Raw genomic sequence first — 20,389 nt, 5'->3', positions numbered from 1 at the left:
TGGAGTGGTCTTAAGGTAATTATATCCATTTATTATTTTATTTGTTCAGTTGTATGAAACAAGGACTTCACATTAATTTTTCAGCCCTTCGTTCTTAAAACATACTGTATGAAACAAAATAGGGCTAAACAGTTATGCTTCGTCTAGAGATTTTTTTAACTTTTGGTTTGTGTTTGTTTTGACTAAAGGATTGGTTACAAGATAGACCATCAAACAGAGACATGTAAGTAAGCCTTTTCTCGTCGTTAATCTGAAAAGTATCATAGTTATTGGATGTTGTCTTTTTTCTGTTCTTTTTACCATTTCTTAAATACTCCTTTATATATGGATGATGATTATTTATTCTGTGCCTCTTGTCTTTACATAGAAGAGATTAGGGAACTCATTTTTTATGAGTTAATGTATACGTTTTGTTATTTTATATAGTTATACAATTATTATAGCCATACTATAATTACTGTCTACTAAAATCTTCCTTATGATTATGATTTTATTTAGTCCTATTTCCAGCTTGCTGTTGAATGAATTTATTCAAAGGTCTAGTTTGACACTTTAGTTTTGCGCTTGGCTAACTTCTGTGCCCGTTGTAATCAACAAGCCTCACACCTGCTTTTGGAAAGATAATTAGAGCAGTAATTACGCAGTATACATTAGAAAGTCTGCATACAGGGAGAGCCACTACAAAGCTGATATGATAATTCAGAACCAAAAGTAGAAACAAAAGGCATTCTGACAGGTGATCATCCCCAGAAAGTAAAAATTTTTAGTACAGATTAAACATAAAGAAGAATCAAAGATAAACTATGTGTTTCCAGCCCGAGAATTAGTATTTTAGGATTCTAAAGAACATTAAAAAAAAAAAGTCCTCATGTTTTGACGCCCATTTGATACTGGAAGCATGGTAGAGTTACTTTCAGATATTCCTACTTGAGAAGGAAATTATTATGTATTCCACAGTGTTCCCTATTTTCTTCTGTCCCCCAGAAATATATGTGAATATATAGAGAAGAAAATAAACCAGGTGCCAAATGGATTGCAGTATTCAAGTTCTTTGGATATTCTGGGCCTGTATGGCATTCGGAAGACCAATCTATAGTCAGATCTCTTCAGAGTATACTGTCTTTTATAACCAAAACCATAGGGTGTAAATACAGAATAGGTACTTGAAGTTGATGTTAACTCAGCTAACAAAAGAACGTCTCATAGAATGTTGAGCCATAGAAATACCCAGAAAGGTGGAGTTGGTTAGCACTCTTTGGGTACTGAGGAAAGAGTAGTTTATTAGCAGCAAAGGGATGAGGCTGGGGTCAAAAATACTTCCTATACTAAAATATTTATATTAAGGTGAAAATCAATAGGAAACATCAGGATCAGATCGAAGGTAAGAGCTAGAAAGAGACTGCAAAAGTTCTCTACTTGAGAGGTCCTTTCTGAATCTGGTCTTTTTTTAGTCCTGAGCAAGGCCCCAAAGCTGTATGATGGGAAAGCTAAGCTTCTAACCCATTCTGTTTGATTCTCACTGCATTCTCCTTTCTACTATACTTGATTTGCACTGGAATCCATGGAATTAATAGAACTTCCACTTGGTACCAATATATGTTGTTATAAATAAATATGTTCGACATTGGAAAAAATTTTTTCAGCATTATAAATTGAGCTTTGCCAAATGACATTTATTTCCTGTTCTCTCAGTTTTTTGCCCATCAATTCTGTTGAAGTATTTTTAGAATTCTGCAGTTATTTCAGGGCGTTCTTAAAGTATAGTAAGAATTAATCTCCACGAATAGAGAAGTCATGGAATATTTTACTTTATTAGTACTAGAACCTTCAATTTGGCAGCAAACTACTAATAATATTTATGTAAGCATAAACTGGAGGTACAAGTTATTGATAAAGTGTATGTATATTGACATTCATATCCATGTATGCATTTGGCATTGGCCTAAGGGAAATGGCATATATCCAAACAAAAGTGAGTCTGAATCTCAGAATTACTTTAATAGTGTTCTATTAAATAATCGTAATAACTTTACAAAATAAAAAAGTATGTGGTAGCCAAAACAAAAGTTGTGTCACAACTTAGATTTTTTGGTTTTCTTTAGGCCATCTGAAGAAGGAACATTAAATGGTGAGTCCATGTGGTAGATTTAATGTGAAAAAATGAGGATTACATATGATCTTTTATAGCAAATACCACATTATCCTAGCTAAGAAACTTTAGGCTGCATGTTTGAAAGAGCCAAGGTAGTAAAAATTTCTTCCCTCAGCTAGTTTCTCTTCAGTATAGCAGCTTCACAAATACATGAACTCACCATGTAAATGATATCATGTCTTTACTGTCACCCCACCCCCCTTCATCCCTGTGACCTAGCCTGCTCTTTCCTTTATAGTCCCTGTTTTAGTGAGTGATACTCTTTCAGTCAGGTCAAACCTAAGAAGGAGTTACTCTTGACCCCCTTGACCTTGCACTCACAAAGTCCTGTTGTATTTACCTCTTAAATATCTCTAGAATCCATTGTCCACTGTACATCCTGCTTCTGCTTTCCGTTTACCCCTTCATCATTTTTTAAACCTTTTATTGAAGTGTATAACATGCATACAAAAAAAGTAGAGCTAAGCCTCCACCTCAGTGAATTCTCACTAGGTGAGTAACTCATACCAATGTAATCAGCACCCAGATCACAAAACAGCTCCTCATGTCCTCTTGTTGTAACCTCTCCCCCTAAATAACACAGTGTATTAGTTTTGTCTGTGTATATGGAATCATAAAGTATATACTTTTTGTCTGGCTTTTCCTCCTAACATATGTTTATGAGATTCATCAATATTTTTGTGTATAGTGGTAGTTGGTGCATTCTCATTACTACACAGTATTTCCTTGTGTGAATATATTGAGTTTATCCATTCTGTTATTTGATGGGCATTTCAGTAGCTTCCACTGTATGATTATTATGAATAATAGTATTGTTATGAGCATTCTTGTTCATGTTGTTTGGTAAACATGTATTTTCTGTTGGGCATGTACCTAGGAATGGACTTCTGGGTGGTAGGGTATGTGTATATTTGCATTTAGTAGTTATTGCCACGTAGGTTTTTTAGACTTGTGCCAGTTAGCCTCCCTTCCATTCTGTCTACTGTTCTGCCACCAGACTGATGCTCTTCTGCTTTACATTTTCCCCTCTGTCATTCCTTTCTTAGCGTGGCATATTTGGTTCCTAACAATTTGGCATTCCCTGATTCTGTAACTTTACCTCCTATAGGCATGCCTGTACCCTTGCTCATTAATTTGCAGTCTTGGTTGCATATCCAAGTTCTTGTGGAGAATCACTTAATGCTGACACATAGCTACAGAATTAGAGTATTTTGGAATGAGATCTGGGTAGGTGCACATTGAAAAAGCCCCACAGGTGATTCTGATTTGTATTTATTATAAATTTATATAATATATAATATATATATATAAAATTAGTATTGAAAACTGCTGTTCTAGTCATACTAAACAACTTGCAGTTTCTCAAGTATAGCATGCACTTTAACAATTCCATGCCTTTGCAGATGTTGCCCTGACCACACCACTGCCTTCCAAACTACACTCTTTTCACCCTTCTCTTTTCTGAGACATTCTTCAACCTTTCTTCAAGCAGGAGGCATTTGGTACCCCTCCTCTATAGTCCTGTTAGCATATATACATCATGTATACATGTGTATATTTTATACTTACTACACGTATTAAAACTGATTTCCTTCTCTTGCAAGACGTTCTTTTTCATTCATATTCTATAAACTTAACACATAGCAGATTCAATTTATTCGCCATTCTTATTATAGTTAAAAAGTGAAAGTCGTCAAATACATTTAAATATGGAGCAGGGTTTTTTTTGGGTATGTTTCACATTCCAGAGTTCATCTTCTTATGGTCAGTCCACTAAAATGGTTACTTGGCTACAAGGCCCCACCTCCTAAAGGTTGAAAACTAAAAGATATTTTTCTTTTTGAGCATGGGAGTATAGGAAGAATACAGTTCATGACAGGAGAGTGTCAGATGTGTACTTTTTTTCCCTTTCAGGTATCTGAGTGCACAGTTAGGACTAATCTGGCATAATGAAAAAGAGTAATATAGCAAACACATGATGAATATATTTTATTACTTGTTTTTTCTGTTTTGGTGAAGAGAGCTTACATGAAGGAACTTAGGATGATTATACGAGAATAAGCAAAAATTTATGCCACATTAGTACTTTTAAAAGTGTTTCATTTGTTTATTTGCCATTTTAGGTCTCGCTTCCCCATTTAAACCAGTTATGGATACAAATTACTACTACTCAGGTCAGTACTATTTAAAATAAAATCTTAACAATATTTTGAGCTTTTAGAGATTTCATTATTTTTCTCTCATTTTTGTGCAGCTGTGGAAAGAAATAATTTGATGAGATTATCCCAGAGCATTCCATTTACACCTGTGCCTCCAAGAGGTAAATCCAAAAAGTAAAGAAATGAAGGGGAAAATAAACCTTTTATTAATATTGTGATTTTTTTTTTTTGAAGATTTTATTTATTTATTTGACAAAGAGACACGGCGAGAGAGGGAGCACAAGCAGGGGGAGTGGGAGAGGGAGAAGCAGGCTTCCCTCTGAGCAGAGAGCCTGATGTGGAGCTCGATCCTAGGACCCTGGGATCATGACCTGAGTCAAAGGCAGACGCTTAACGACTGAGCCACCCAGGTGCCCCAATATTGTGATTTTTAAATATTGTATAGAACATAGGTGGTGACAGAAAGAAGGGTCACATTAAGTGTCAATTTCATATAAATTTTAATTAGCAGGAGTCAGGTATGTTTTAAATAGAAGGAATCATCAGAAGTATTAGATTTCTCTATTTCTGGCATATCCAGAAGTAATAGTGTATTCTAATTCAGAAAGTGTCTTAACCCATTGTCTAGTAAAGAAAGCATAGATAAATTGACATCACAGAGTGTGTGGAACAGTTGCTTTCTTAAAGTTTTTCTTGAAAATGTTCATAATTTCAAAAAAGCTTATCATTACTAAATACACATGAATTTAGAGATATTAGTAGATTCTTGATTTCTGAGCATTTGCTGCCCTTATAAACTTCCTTTATAAAATTACAACTTTATTCAATTCATTTTCTGTTCCTTACTTAATCTTAACAAAAGATACCTGCTAATTTTTAGTCTACTTTGTCATTTTAAGAGTCATAATTTGACCTCAGAATGTGTCCATTCATCCTGCAGGTGAGCCTGTCACAGTGTATCGCTTGGAAGAGAGTTCACCCAGTATACTGAATAACAGCATGTCTTCATGGTCACAGCTCGGCCTCTGTGCCAAAATAGAGTTTTTAAGTAAAGAGGAGATGGGAGGCGGTTTACGGAGAGCTGTCAAAGTACAGTGTACCTGGTCAGAACATGATATCCTCAAATCAGGTCATCTTTATATTATCAAATCTTTTCTTCCTGAGGTGGTTAACACATGGTCAAGTATTTATAAAGAAGATACAGTTCTGCATCTCTGTCTCAGAGTAAGTGCTAGTGAATGCTAAACAGTGGAACATTATTTGAGGTTCATGTTTTCACTTCTAAAGTATGTTAAACCAAATAAGAACTTAGTTTCAGTGTTAACAGGGTTTTTTTGTGTTTTTATTGTTGTTCTATAGGAAATTCAACAACAGAGAGCAGCACAGAAGCTCACATTTGCCTTCAACCAAATGAAACCCAAATCCATACCATATTCTCCAAGGTAAATCTTGAAATTTTTCTTGAGATCTTTTGGTTTTATGTGGACAGCATTCTCTTTTGACCTTCATTGTTAATGCTGAATATTTAATTATTTACCCATTTTAAAGCTCAATTAGAATTTTATTAACAAAACTGCTAGTAATATCTATAACTATTTTTCATAAGGTTCCTTGAAGTTTTCCTGCTGTATTGCCATTCAGCAGGACAGTGGTTTGCTGTGGAAGAATGTATGACTGGAGAATTTAGAAAATACAATAATAATAACGGTGATGAGATTATTCCAACTAATACACTGGAAGAGATCATGCTAGCCTTTAGCCACTGGACTTACGAATATACAAGAGGGGAGTTACTGGTACTTGATTTACAAGGTAAATTTATTAAAGTATTGCTAAAGTGAAATTGTAAGTAGATTCTTATCTAGTCATATTTTATGAATGATATACAGAAATCCGCTAACTTACAGATAGGTAAAACCGTGGGTCAGTAGAAGCTGTTAAAAAAGCAAGTAACAGCCATAGCATATAGCCATCAGGGCCCTGAACAGTGGGATCTTGCTATCTTAATTGTTATTTAGGTAATACAGATATTTTAATAAGCAAAAACACATGCAATCCATTATTCTACTCTTAGATGTGTTTTGTTTTGTTTTTAAGATTTCATTTATTTATTTGGCAGCACAAGCAGGAGGAACGGCAGGAGAGGGAGAAACAGGCTCCCCTCCGACCAGAGAGCCCGATGCGGGACTCAATCCCAGGATCCCTGGGATCATGATCTGAGCCAAAGGCAGATGCTTAACTGACTGAGCCACCTAGGCGCCCTTGTAGTCTCAGTCTTTTAAAATTATAAAGACTTTTTTGAAACAGTAACAAGTATTTCTGTTGTTCCTGGTGTTTATATTATCTATTATTGTGAACCAAACTTCCTAAATATTTAGTGGATTAAAACAACCATTTTATTTGCTTACAGTTCTTTGGTTCAGGAATTTGGATGGAACATAGTGGGGATGGCTCATCTCTGCTGTCCCCTCAGAGGGTGTGAATGGCTGGAGAGTAAGCGTGGACAGCTTGCTGGAGGCAGTTGTCTGAGGTTTCTGTTCACTTGACATTTGAATCCCTCAGTTCACCGCACGATCTCTCCACATGGCTAATTAACAGGGCTTTCTCATAGCATGGTAGTTTCAGGTAGTTACACTTTTACATATCAGCTAGCTTCCTCCAGAGAGAAAGCAGTAACTCTTAGGTCTAGGTCCAGAACTGGCCCAGATCTCTTCCTCCACATTTTATGATCAAGGCAGATAATAAGGACAGCCCAGATTCAAGAGGTGGGGAATGGATTCTATACTCCATGAGTAGAGTAGCATGTATACAAAGAAGGAAAAACTGATCATAACCATTTTTGTAGACAGACTGTCATACAGGTAAAAGGGGGAAGAAAAGGAAATTGTGGCTTGGATGAAGGCAAATTTGCTTAGAGTAATGTCTGGGTCAAAGGAAGGTAAAATTGAGCAAGTTGCCAACTCTTTCTGAGTGGTACTTTCACATTATAGCTTCCATAATTTTTTCCCCTAAAGAGCAGCCTTAGTTTCATTGTCAACACAGACCAGATTTCATAATCACATAAAGACGATTATTTAGAATGTTTATCACTTGATGACTTTTTTTTTGTTATATACATAGTCACAGATATCAAGGATTGTGCTTTTTAATGGCATTGATTCAAGCTCAAGAAAGAAAATCTGTGTAAAAATAACTATCCTTTATTCAGTAGTTCATCATTTTATATAAATGATTTAGTGGTGTATATATAGTGACAACAGTATATTATTAGATGGGTCAATCCAGTTAAGTAAAAAGGATCTTAAAGTTTATTCTTAAATAAGTATCATCTAACTGTCTTCAAACATGCATAGGAGGTAAAGCCAAACTGATTTTGTCTGAACTGTTAATTTAAAAGATGGGAGTTAGTGTCCCTGGCTGGCTCATTTAGTAGGGTTTGTGACTCTTTTTTTTTTTTTTTTAAAGATTTTATTTATTTGAGAGAGAGAGAGAGAGAGAGTACAAGCCGGGGAGGGGCAGAAGGAGAGGGAAGCAGACTCCCTGCTGAGGTGGAGCCTGACACAGACCTCCATCCCAGGACCCTGAGATCATGACCTGAGCTGAAGGTGGACACTTAACCAACTTAGCCACCCAGGCACCCTAGGACTTGGCAACTCTTGATCTCAGCATCGTGAGTGCAAGCCCCCCATTGAGAGTAAAGCTTACTTTAAATAAATGAATGAATGAATGAATGAATGAATGGGAGTTCTTTTCAATAAGCTAAGTAGTTGTGATGTTCTTTACATCATTAATATGTTCCTGGAGCCATTTTTCATAGGAATATTTGACACAATTACTACAGACAAGTTAAACAATATAGAAATACATAAGGAACAGTTTTCCCATCTTTACTGTTTCTCTACCTCTATGAAGACAAATACACAAATAGAGGTGCTTTTTTTTTTTTTTTTTTTAAAGAGAGAGCCCAAGTTGGGAGAAGCAGAGGGAGAGAGAGGATCTTCAGTAGGCTCCATCCCCATGTGGAGCCCAACTCGGGGCTCAGTCTCACAACGCTGAGATCATGACCTGAGCTAAAATCCAGAGTTGGATGCTTAACCAACTGAGCTACTCCTTTCTTCCTCATTTTTAATCATTTTGTTTTGTGTTGTGGTTTTCCTCCCAACTGGGATGATGCCATATAAGCACTTGTTTTTTTTCTAACAGTATATCATGATTTTCTCTTTTTTTTTTCTTTTTTGCTACTACAAACATTGCTGCAACAAACATACTCATGTACTGCTACTTTTATTTCCATAATGTAGATTCTTGAATTGGCTTAGTAAGAAGAGATGAGTGCAATTTTTAAAAAAGATTTTATTTATTTTTGAGAGAGAGAGAGCACGAGCAGGGGACAGGGTGGGGGACAGAGGGAGAAGCAGACTCCCCGCTGAGCAGGGAGCCCAGTGCAGGATTCAGTCCCAGGACTCTGAGATCATGACCTGAGCTGAAAGCAGACGTTTAACCAACTGAGCCATCCGGGTGCCCCTAGATGAGTGCAATTTTAATAGCTATTGCTGAGTTACTTTTCTAAAAGGTTACAGGAATTCATACGTAACACTGTATGTGAGTGCCCCTTTCTCCAAAGACTCCAGTACTGAATATTCTTTTTTTTTTTTTAAGGATTTATTTATTTATTTTAGAGAGAGAGCAGAGGGGAGGGGCAGTGGGAGAAGGAGAAAGAGTCAAGCAGACTCTGCACTGAGCATGGAGCCAACAGGGGCATGGGGCTCGATCTCACAATCCTGAGATCAGGACCTGAGCAGAAACCAAGAGTCGGATGCTTAACTGACTGTGCTACCCAGGTGCCCCTCCAGTACTGAATATTCTTAATCTTTGCCAATCTGTTTAGTAGTAGGTCGGTAGGTATTCTTTCTTTATGTGAATAAATAGATTAAGAGAGACTGAAAATATTTAACCACGCTTTTAATACCTCTGGCGAAGGATGAAGGTGAAGGAAGATGTTTACAATCTTATTCTTTATGTAACCTGAATCTTTTGCAAGAAGTATATTCATGTGTTAGTGTATGAGTTTTAAAAATCCAAAACACTTTTAAAATGGCCTATAAATTATGCTTTCATGTACCTAATTGTTCTTTGCTTAACTAAGTTGAAAAGGGGGGAAGGGCACCTGAGTGTCTCAGTTGGTTAAGCATCCAACTCTTGATTTCGGCTCAGGTCATGAGATCAAGCCCCGCATCCGGCTCTGCGCTCAGTGGGGAGTCTGCTTGAGGATTCTCTCTCCTCTCCTCCTCCCTCTGCTTGCACTTGCTCTCTTTCTCTCTCTCTCTCAAATGAATAATAAATCTTAAAAGAGGGGGGATCATGTAGACCTTATCCGTAAGGAGATGTTTATTTGCAACTCTCCCTGTTGCATCACAAGCAAGTGCCATCGGGAGTTCACCTGCCTATCTACCAACTCTGACAATTAACTCTGTTCCTGGTGTAGGAGCTCTGTTTGTCTTTGATGCAGTGTTAAGGTCGTAAGTCAGGTTATGAAATAACAAGAGAGAAAAACTACAGTCTTGAATAATTTAACATCATATAATATAGGTTGATGATGCTATAGAATCTCTCATGACTTTTTATTATGCAGATGTCAATGTTTATATCAATCATATAAATTGTCTTTTTTTATATATACATATCAAGGTGTGGGTGAAAATTTGACTGACCCATCTGTTATTAAAGCAGAAGAAAAGAGGTAATAAATTTTAAAAATTTCATTAAAATTTTTTTAAATTTAAAATTTTAAATTTTTGTTTTAAAAAAATGCCTTTTTTTTTTTTTTTTTAAACTACCAATTCCATAGATCCTGTGATATGGTTTTTGGCCCAGCAAATCTAGGTGAAGATGCAATAAAAAACTTCAGAGCAAAACATCACTGTAATTCTTGTTGTAGAAAGCTTAAACTTCCAGGTAAACATTTTCTTAACCAGTATAATGTATAAATTTTTAGGAAATTTGGTTACTACAATACTTCATAAGACGGAGGGCACAGATACACATTATTTTACAAATGGATCTATGCTTTCTTTGATTACTTACAAAAATACAAAGTTCATTGATTTAATACATATTTATTATGTGTCTGTTGGATGCCAAGAATTGTGCTAGATGTTGACAACATAGTAGTGAATAAATGCCTTCCATGGAATTTAGTCTTGAATACTGACAGGATTAACAGGGAGTTATAGGACTGTATAAATGCCAAATAGAAGAAATAGAACAGGTTAAGCAAATCACTTAACACAAACTTAAGAGGTTGGGGAATGCTACCTGGGGAACTGACAGATTGCCTAAAATTGAAGGTTAAGTAGATTTACAAGGTAGCCTGGCAGAGTTGGGGAAAGAGTATTCCATGAAGCAGGAATAGATATATTCTCTCAGATTTGTAATTTCATTGTTATATTTAAAGAATTATAAATTATGATTGAATCTAAGTTGTAGCACAAACCAGTGGTTCTCACCCTTTGGTGTGCATCAGCATCCCCTGTGGAACTTTTTAAAAATTACAGGTCCTTGGGACTCACCCTTGAGCTGTTATTTTTTAAAGTCCCTGTCATTATGACCAATAATGCAATAGTTAGAACCAAACTGCATGGCTCCATAAAATACCTACATTATAGAGGCGTAGTTTTTGTTTGCTTGTTTGTTTGAGGATTAGATAAGTTGTTATTTGTGAAGTACTTAGAACAGTGCCAGGCATATAGTAAGCATTTTTTAACTTTTTAATTGTTCATTGTGAGTATATAGAAATACCATTAATTTTTATGTTTGTTTTTTGTTGTTGTTGTTTATTGACCTTGTATCCTACAACCTTTCTAAACTCACTTAATTTTGGAGTTGTTTTTGTTTTGTTTTGTAAACTCCCTGAAATTTTCTGTGTGGATAGTAGTTATATTACTTCCTTTCCAACCTATATACCTTGTATTTCTTTTTTTTTCTTTTAAGATTTTATTTGTCAGAGAGAGAGAGTACAGGCAGAGGGAGCAGAAGGCAGAGGGAGAAGCAGGTTCCGCACTGAGCAGGGAGCCCGATGCAGGACTCCATCTCAGGACCCTGAGATCATGACCTGAGGCGAAGGCAGACGCTTAACCGACTGAGCCATCCAGGCGGCCCTTGTTATTTCTTTTACTTGACTCTTTGCACTGGCAAGGAATTCCAGTACAGTGTTGAATAGGAATAGCGAAAGTAGAATCTGCTTTGTTCCCAATCTTAAAGGGAAAGTGTTCAGTCCTCCACCATTAACATGATGTTAGCTTGTAAGGGTTTTGTAGATGCACTTTATTAGGTTGAGAACATTTTCTTCTACTTGTTTCTTGAAAATGCTTATCCTGAATGGGTGTGTAATTTTGTCAGATTTTTTTCGGCATCTATTATATGGTCATTTGTTTTTTCTTCTTTAATAGGTTAATATTAGATTGTATTACATTGATTTTTGAAATGTTGAACCAGTTATACATTCAGGACAAACTACTTTTTTATGTATTGTTGGACTCTGCTCATATTTTGTTGAGGCTTTTTGCATCTGAGTTCATAGATAATATTGGTCTGTGTTTGTTTTTCCTTGTATTGTCTTTCTTTTGGTATCAGGATACTGTTGACCTTAAAAATAAGTTAGAAGTTTTCACACCTCTTCTGTTTTGGGGAGTAGCTTGTATAGAATTGATACTCTCCCCGTCTTAAATGTTTGCTAGAATTGTCTAGTGAAACCATCTCAGTCTAAAGTTCTTTGTCAGATTGTTTTAAATAAGTTTAATTTTTTAAGTAGCTATAGGACTATTGGGGTTATCCATTTTTTTTTAGTGAGTTTTAGTTGTGTCTTTCAAGGAATTGGTTTGTTTAAATTGTCAAATTTATGGGCATAGGATTATTTATATATCTTAATAATTAATAATCTTATTTTTTATTAACATATAATGTATTATTTGTTTCAGGGGTACAGGTCTGTGATTCATCAGTCTTACACAATAGACAGCGCTCACCACAACACATACCTTCCCCAGTGTTCATCACCCAGCCACCCCATCCTTTCACCCCCCTCCACTCCAGCAACCCTCAGTTTGTTTCCTGAGATTTTTTTTTTTTTTTTTTTTTTTTTGGTTTTTAGGTTGTTTCCTGAGATTAAGAGTCTCTTATAGTTTGTCTCCCTCTCTGGTTTCATCTTGTTTCATTTTTTCCTCTCTTCCCCTATGATCCTCTGCCTTGTTTCTCAAATTCCACATATTAGTGAGATCATATGATAATTATCTTTCTCTGATTGACTTATTTTGCTTAGCATAATACCCTCTAATTCCATCCAAGTCGTTGCAAATGATAAGATTTCCCCTTTTTTGATGGCTACATAATATTCCATTGTGTATATATATACCACATCTTCTTTTTTTTTTTTTTTTTTTTTTTTTAAGATTTTATTTATTTATTTGAGAGAGAGAATGAGGGACAGAGAGCACGAGAGGGAAGCGGGTCAGAGGGAGAAGCAGACCCCCCGCTGAGCAGGGAGCCTGATACCACATCTTCTTTATCCATTCATCTGTTGATGGACATCTGGGCTCTTTCCGATGTTTGGCTATTGTGGACATTGCTGCTATAAATATTGGGTTGCACGTGCCCCTTCAGATTACTACATTTGTATCTTTGGGAGATTTGAGACCTTTTCTAACAAAACATTTACTGCTGTAAATTTCTCTTTAAGAATTACACTGACTGCATCCCATAAATTTTGGTATATTTTACTTTTGGTTTTATTTTATTTAAAATATTTCTTATTTTTCTTGAACTTTTTATTTTCTTATTTCTCTTTGACCCGGGGATTATTTAGAAGTGTCTTTCTTAGTTCTCAAATATATGTAAATTTTCCAAATATCTTTCTGTTGTTGATTTTTTTAATTTAATTCCATTATAAGAGAGCATACTTTGTATGATTTCAATTTTAAAAGTTTTTTTAACCTTAAAAGGATATAGTTTCTCTGTGAATATTGCATATGCACTTGAAGAGAATATTACAGTGTTGGATGGAGTATTCTATAAATGCTAATTAAGGAATGTTTTTTGATAATGTTCAGGTTTTTTATATCCTTGATGTTTTGTCTCCTTGTTCTTTTGATTACTTAGAAAGGAGGTCTTTAAAGTACAGTTGTGGATTTGTCTGTGTTGCTTTTTAGTTCTATCAGTTTTTTGGTTTTTTTTTAAGATTTTATTTGTTTGACAGAGGCACAGCGAGAGAGGGAACACAAGCAGGGGGAGTGGGAGAGGGAGAAGCAGGCTTCCCATGGAGCAGGGAGCCCGATGTGGGGCTCGATCCCAGGACCCTGGGATCACGAGCTGAGCCGAAGGCAGATGCTTAACGACTGAGCCACCCAGGCGTCCCTATCAGTTTTTTTCTTAATGTGTTTTGAAGTTTTGTCCTTAGGTACATACACATTTACAGTTGTATGTCTTCTTGGTGAATTGATTCTTTTTATCATTATGGAATGCCATGGTAATTTTCCTTGTTCTGAGAAGTCTACTTTGATATTAACATACCTTGTCTGATATTAACATAACACAGCTAGTTTTTGATAAATGGTTTTATCAGATATCTTTTCCCATTCTTTTAACTTAGACATGTTAATTGTATTTAAAGTGGGTTTCTTTAAAAAAAAAAAAGTGGGATCCAAGCATATAGTTGGATCTGAGGTTTAATTTGGGTTTTTTTTTTGTTTTTTTTTTTTGTTTGCTTTTAACTTAACAGTTTCCATTTTTAACTGGTGTTTCAGACTTTTTACATTTAATGTAATTATTGATGTGGTTAGATTTAGATCTTGTTTTATTGTTTTCTGATTGACGCTTCTGATTTGGTTTTTTTTGTTTGTTTCCACCCCCCTTTTCTGTTTCAGTATTCTGTTTTATCTCTATGTTTAGTTTTTTAGTGGTTGCTCTTAGTTTTTCTTATCAAGAATATGTGTGTTTTCTTTTGTTCTTGAAGGATATTTTTACTGGTTCTAGAATTTTAGGTTGATACTCTTTTCTTTCAGGGCTTAGAAAGTGTTCTGTCTCTGGCCTCTGTTACCTCTGATGAAAATTCCACAGTCATTTGAATTGTTCTTCCCCTATATGTGATGTGTCATTATAATCTTACAGCTCCTTTCAAAATTTGGATTTTTAGCAGTTCAATTCTGAAGTGTCTGGTTATAGCTTTCTCTGAGTTTATCTTGGTTCAGGTTTACTTAGCTTCTTGAATTTGCAGATATATGATTTTTATCAAATTTGGGGAGTTTTTAGCTGTTCTTCAAATATTTGTTCTACATCAATTTCTTTTCATCTCTTTCTGGAGCTCCCATAATAAGAATATTAGACTTTTTGATATTGTTTCCCAGGGACCTGAATCTCTGATTTTTTTCCATAAAAATTATTTTTTATTTGTTGTTTAGATTGGATAATTTCTATTGACCTATCAAATTCATGAACTCTTTCCTTATTCTTCATTTCTTCATTCTGCTTTTTTAAGCCCATGTACTGGATTTTATTGTTTCAGTTATATTTTTCAGCCCTATAACTTTTTTTTGGTTCTTTTTAAACTGATTATTTCTCTGCTGAAAACTTGTTTTTCCATTCATCTCAGGTCTGTTTGCCCTGCGTCATGAGGTGTGGTTATAATAGCTGGTTTTAAAGTCTTTGATCATTCCATCTGAGTAATCTTGAGGTTGGCATGTCTTGTCTTTTTCTTTGAGAATCTTTGAGATATTTCTAGTTCTTTGTATCTCCAGTAATTTTAGCTGGATATTTTGAGTATTATGAGATTCTGGGTCTTATTAAAAATATTTTAGAGAGTGTCGATTTTTGTTGTTTAATTGTGTTAGTAGGCAGCTCAGTTAAGCTCAATTTCAAGTCCCAGTCTACCTTTTGTAGCTGTGATTCCAATGTCAGTTTGGTTTTCAAAGCCTTTGCAGTATTACTCAGATCTCTCTCACTACGCATCAATCATAATCAAGTCTGGGAACTGACTGGAGGTCTGCACCATAGGTTAGTCCTCAAAGCCTATCCTGTCTTCCCACATGTGTGCCACTTGAGGGTGAACTTGGGATTTCATACACAAATTTAGGGTGCCCCTCTCCATTTTCTTCCATTCCATGATTTCTTCCATACTTGATGATTCTCAAGGGCATCTTTTTTGGGCAGGGTGGAGGGGCAGGAGACAGATGGGGTACTCTGATTAGAAAGCCAGGATTGTGGGACCTCCTTGTACTGTCACACATTTCCTTCAGCTGAGTCCATTTCTGATGCTAAGGGTCAAGGAAAAAGAGAAAAACTTTTTGAATCATAAAATTAAGTTCTTGTGGTCCCAGAGAAGGGTTTTTTCTCTTGGAATTGTAGGTGCTTGCTCAGCTGCCATCATCCTGAGTCCCTCTCCATGACCGGTGCTTGTCTTAGGTAACAGCCAGAGGAGCAAAAAGAAAAAATAAGAAAGAGGGCAGTCCCCTCAAGATTCTCTATCCCACAGAGTCCTCCTTCCTGATCCCCTGGCCAGAAAATCCTAGAGCTTTTTCTGTCGTCCTAGCTCACTGTACATTTTTGAGATCAAGCTATCTGTAATTCTAAGCCTGGAAATAAGAGAGGAGAAAAAAAACCCTGGGAAACTCACCACCAATCTAGGTCATTCTTCAAGTTTTGATCCCCTTTCTCAACAGGTCTGCTCTTACTTTTCAGGAATCTCAGATAGTGGCTTTATGTTTATGTGAAGTGTTTTTACTTGTAATCTGTGGAAAAGATAGAATTGAATATGCTTAGTCCATTTTAGCCAAAATTAGAACATAACAGTGGTGAATTGAACAGGCAGCCTAGATACAATTTTTATTTGGTTATTATATAATAAGTTATATTATTTATAATTACGTATAAATTATATATCATTTGGATCCAATATTTTAAGTATAGTATATATATTTTAAAAATTATTAATATAATCAGAATTTTATAGCTTGAAAGAGGCCTTAAAAGCAATACAGTCGAAATCTGTCATTTTCCAGAACATAGCATTAGACGTCACATGATTTGTCCATTGTTACACCATAGGTTAACATTTTCAGGACTTGAATTATAATTGGGTTTCTTTCCATTGTTCTTGGTGTACAGTACAGCTACAAATTAATTTGCATTCCCTAAGGCCATAGTGGCACAATCTTGAATTTAAAATTTATCAAAACTTACTCATACAGTAGCAAATACGTATTTGGATCATTGAATATAAGCTATCACTCAAACAGTTCATATTCTGAATGGCAGTTCTATTTTTATATGGAGATAAAGAAGTATATGGATATATGTGGGACTGTGGTTAGTTTTAAGTTAAATTTGATACTATCAGTATTTGGATTACATTTATAGCTATGGGATAGGATGAAATCACTTTGGGAGTTATAGACAATAGTTGCAGAATTGGAAAACAATGCAGCAGTATCAAATTTAACTTAAAGACATTGTCTTTCCTGAGCTCCTGTTTCTATATTCAGTTTCCTGCATCTCTACTGGAATACCTTACAGCATCTTTAAAATATGTCCATTCCAGAACTCTTGACTTTCAATTCCCACCCCTACATTTCCCTATCTCATTAATGTTTACCCAGTTGATCAGGCTCAAAGCCTGAAAGCTGATTGGTTTTTCTTCTCTAACCTTTAATAGCTAATCTGTCAAACTCTGTCTACTCTGATTCTGAAATCTTCCTAGAATTCATCCATTTCTTTTAATCCTCATTGCCACCATTCGTTTCTGGTGTTCTTGCTAAACGCCCTTGACAGGACTTCACATGACAATCAGAATAGTCACTTAATTTGCTTATGTTCCTCCTTTAACACTACTTAATACTGTCAGCTTAATACCTTACCAAAGCTTGCCTCCCATAGATCAAGGGTCAACAACTTTGCTGTAAAAGGCAAGGTAGTAAAATATTTTAGGCTTTGTGGACCATATGGCCTTTGTCACAGCTACCTGGCTGTACCATGGTAGTGCAGAAATAGAGACAATCTGTAAACAGATAAAACTATTGAGATTTGCTCACTGACCATATTTTGATAACCCTTGGCTATAAACTGCTGCTTGACGCCATTTTCTACTAGTCACCCCCCCTCAGTTACTACATGCTTTCTTCTTGCTATTTTTAGGAAACACCACGTCCGTTTCCTTTTTACAGTCTGCAGTTAACCTTCCCTCTACCTAGAACACACTTGTTGGAGCTTTGAGTCATTTCTTAATATTCAGGTCTTCACTCAGATATTACCTCCTGTGCCTCTTCTGCCCAGCCTTAAAAAATCAGCTTATATTATCTTCTGTCTGGCCCTCCTCATACTGTTTGCTTCAAAACACTTGTTACTACGCAATTCTGTTATTTTTCTGTTTGTTTTTCTTCATCCACAAGAATATAAGCTCCATGAGAGCAAGGACCTTTGTCTGCCTTGCTTATTACTATGTTTCCACTCTTAATGAGTTTATTGACTCATGGTCAGAACTATTATAATACTTATTTGTTGAATGAATGATTTCATTTTTATATGTGTAAATTTTGTGACTTTGGGATTTAAAATAACCTGCTAGAATATAGATCTGGCACATTTAGAGGAAAATTGATTTAGAAAATGTTAATTTTTCATTTCTATGAAATACTGACTTTCTTTTCTTTTTTTGTTGGGGGTGTGAATATAGATCTGAAGAGGAATGACTATACACCTGATAAAATTCTGTTTCCTCAGGATGAGCCTTCAGATTTGACTCTTCAGCCTGGAAATTCCACCAAAGAATCAGAATCAACTAATTCTGTTCGTCTGATGTTATAATATTAATCATTGGTTTTGCCTACACCTCATAAAAATGTTACCTTGTCATTTTTCCTTCAGGAGGAAATTGGTAATAGAGAAAAGTGTGTGCAAATGAACATGCTAATTCTGGCACAGTTAAAAGGTCAATATTCTTTTGACCTGATTAAAGTAGTCAGTCAGGAACTCCCTATAGGATACAGCTGGTAGCTGTTAAATTTTAAAGGTAAAGGAAAATTAGTATTTGTAACTTTTTAAAGGGCTCTTTTTAGCAGAAGATTTCATTTGACTTTGTTCTGATGAGGGTGATACCCTCTCTCATGTGGTGCAATACCATTAACCAAAGTTAAGTGTCTGTGCAGATTTTATTGGCAGCTGGTTTACTGCCATTCAGCTAGTGAAATGAAGAAATCATCCAGCCTTTTGGTTCAATGGCAGACGTCTTCCTCAGTGTGTTTTAGTGTGTTCACTGGTGATGTCAGTAGTTGGCCATGGGAAAGGAGATGACTTGTTATTGGAGGTCCATAGGGATACAAGAACCCTGAGCTGAAAACCATTTTCTAAGAGGGACTTTATGAATCAGGATTAGGCTCCATATTGAAAGATGGAGGCAGTTTTTTTGTTAAATAGAGCCCAAATTGTGCAGAAGTATTAGTTGTTTTTTTTTTTTTTTTAAAATTGTTTTATCAAGTCCTTGTTAAGTAGAAGAAAGCCATGGTAGACTGGTATAACCTAAATATACCGGAGGAGAAACTTAACTCACTGTTCAAGAGAAGTTACCTTGTAAAAAAAAAAAAAAAAGTGCTTTTTCCCTGTCTCTATCTATAGTGACAACCTGGAAGCTACATACTTCTCCAAAGATTTTATTGGCCAGTAGATCAAATCAGAATGTAAACATAAATTCTTGCATATATTTAAAATTGTGTAAGAACATCTGAACATGAGTATTGTTTATGGTACTTATTTAAGAAATTGAGTTGGATTATCATTATGTGATGTCGGGAGATTGCAATGTAACTTTATGCCAATAAAATGTAATTTAACTGCCCCAGATATTGTTGAATACTCAACAACAAGAAAAGCTTTCATCTGACTAAAGTTTTATGCTTTGTTTTTTTTTCTTTTTGTTTGTTTCCTAGGTACTAATTTTAATTTTTATTTAGGAAGGAGCAGTGTAAATCTTAACTTGTATTCAGTAGTGTATCTCATAGATACAGACAAGGCAAGAAGAGATAAGCTGTTTAAATAGTGTTTTAATATTAAAGGGAGGGAGAAAGAAAAAGTGTATTAAAGATATTATACTATATACATTTTGTATATCATAAAATCTTTAAAAGAAAATAAATTTATTCTTGTTTACAGATGTTTGAGTTTAATCATTCTGAAAAATTATCTTATGTTTTCATTGTTTTGTGGTTTTTTGTTTGTTTTCAGAGGATCATTTTTTTTAAATGAGCTATTTTGTACACCTAAGCCTTTTCATATCCTGTCCTGTATATTGTTCAAAGTGGTCTTGGTTTCCGCCTGTTTCTCTCTTTTTTTCAAGATTTATTTTTAGAGAGAGCGTGCGTGTGTAAGCCAGGGGAGGGGCAGAGGGAGAGAATCTCAAGCAGACTCCCCGATGAGCATGGAGCCCGACATGAGGCTTGATCCCACGACCCCGAGATCATGAGCTGAAATCAAGAGTCGTATGCTTAACCAACTGAGCCACCCAGGCACCCCTCCTCTTTTTTTTTTTAACCTGTTTCTTGTTGCGTCAGAATATGGGGATATGGGTCATCACTATGTGTAATTTTATGTTGATTATTTTCACTAGATGATAATAGTAGTGAATTATGTAGTACATAATATGTGCCAGGCATTACTCTAAGTACTTTACATATGTTGACCCATTTAATCCTTAAAACAATCTTATGAAATAGCTATTATCATGTTTTGCCAATTAGAAAATAAAAGCATTAGGTAAAGTCACTTTCCTAAGATTCTTATAATTAGTACATAGCAGCACTAGGATTCAAACCCAGGAAGACTCGCTTTTTTGTACACTCATGAGCCTCATGTTGACTTTCAAGCATAATGATGATTCATTTCTGTACCAGTTCCTGGTTGCTTTTCTAAAATAAATCTACTCCATAACTTTTCTTTGCTAATTCTGGAGAGTAACAGTTTACCTGAAAACCACATTTCTCATTCCAAAGAAGTGTGATCTTTCTTTAGATTACTGAATTTCATCATTATTACTCTGGTCCAA

General features: G+C 35.5%; 1 protein-coding gene across 1 annotated transcript in view; it reads left to right on the top strand.

Annotated features, from left to right (window-relative positions):
• Positions 1-19,483, top strand: part of TRPM7 (transient receptor potential cation channel subfamily M member 7) — a 119,011-nt gene extending 99,528 nt beyond the window's left edge. Inside the window, exons 30-39 of the mRNA XM_044918200.1 lie at positions 189-223; positions 2,103-2,128; positions 4,276-4,326; positions 4,407-4,472; positions 5,252-5,535; positions 5,671-5,753; positions 5,918-6,123; positions 10,000-10,051; positions 10,160-10,266; positions 18,029-19,483. Of these exons, the coding sequence (XP_044774135.1) occupies positions 189-223; positions 2,103-2,128; positions 4,276-4,326; positions 4,407-4,472; positions 5,252-5,535; positions 5,671-5,753; positions 5,918-6,123; positions 10,000-10,051; positions 10,160-10,266; positions 18,029-18,159 (1,041 nt within the window). The 3' untranslated portion in view covers positions 18,160-19,483. The remainder of the gene's footprint in view (positions 1-188; positions 224-2,102; positions 2,129-4,275; positions 4,327-4,406; positions 4,473-5,251; positions 5,536-5,670; positions 5,754-5,917; positions 6,124-9,999; positions 10,052-10,159; positions 10,267-18,028) is intronic.
• Positions 19,484-20,389: the final 906 nt, after the last annotated feature.

Source organism: Neomonachus schauinslandi, chromosome 9 (assembly GCF_002201575.2).
Source record: "Neomonachus schauinslandi chromosome 9, ASM220157v2, whole genome shotgun sequence".
NCBI classification, from domain to species: domain Eukaryota; kingdom Metazoa; phylum Chordata; class Mammalia; order Carnivora; family Phocidae; genus Neomonachus; species Neomonachus schauinslandi.
The sequence above is the reverse complement of the archived record's forward strand: the minus strand, read 5'-3'. Positions and strand labels throughout refer to the sequence as shown.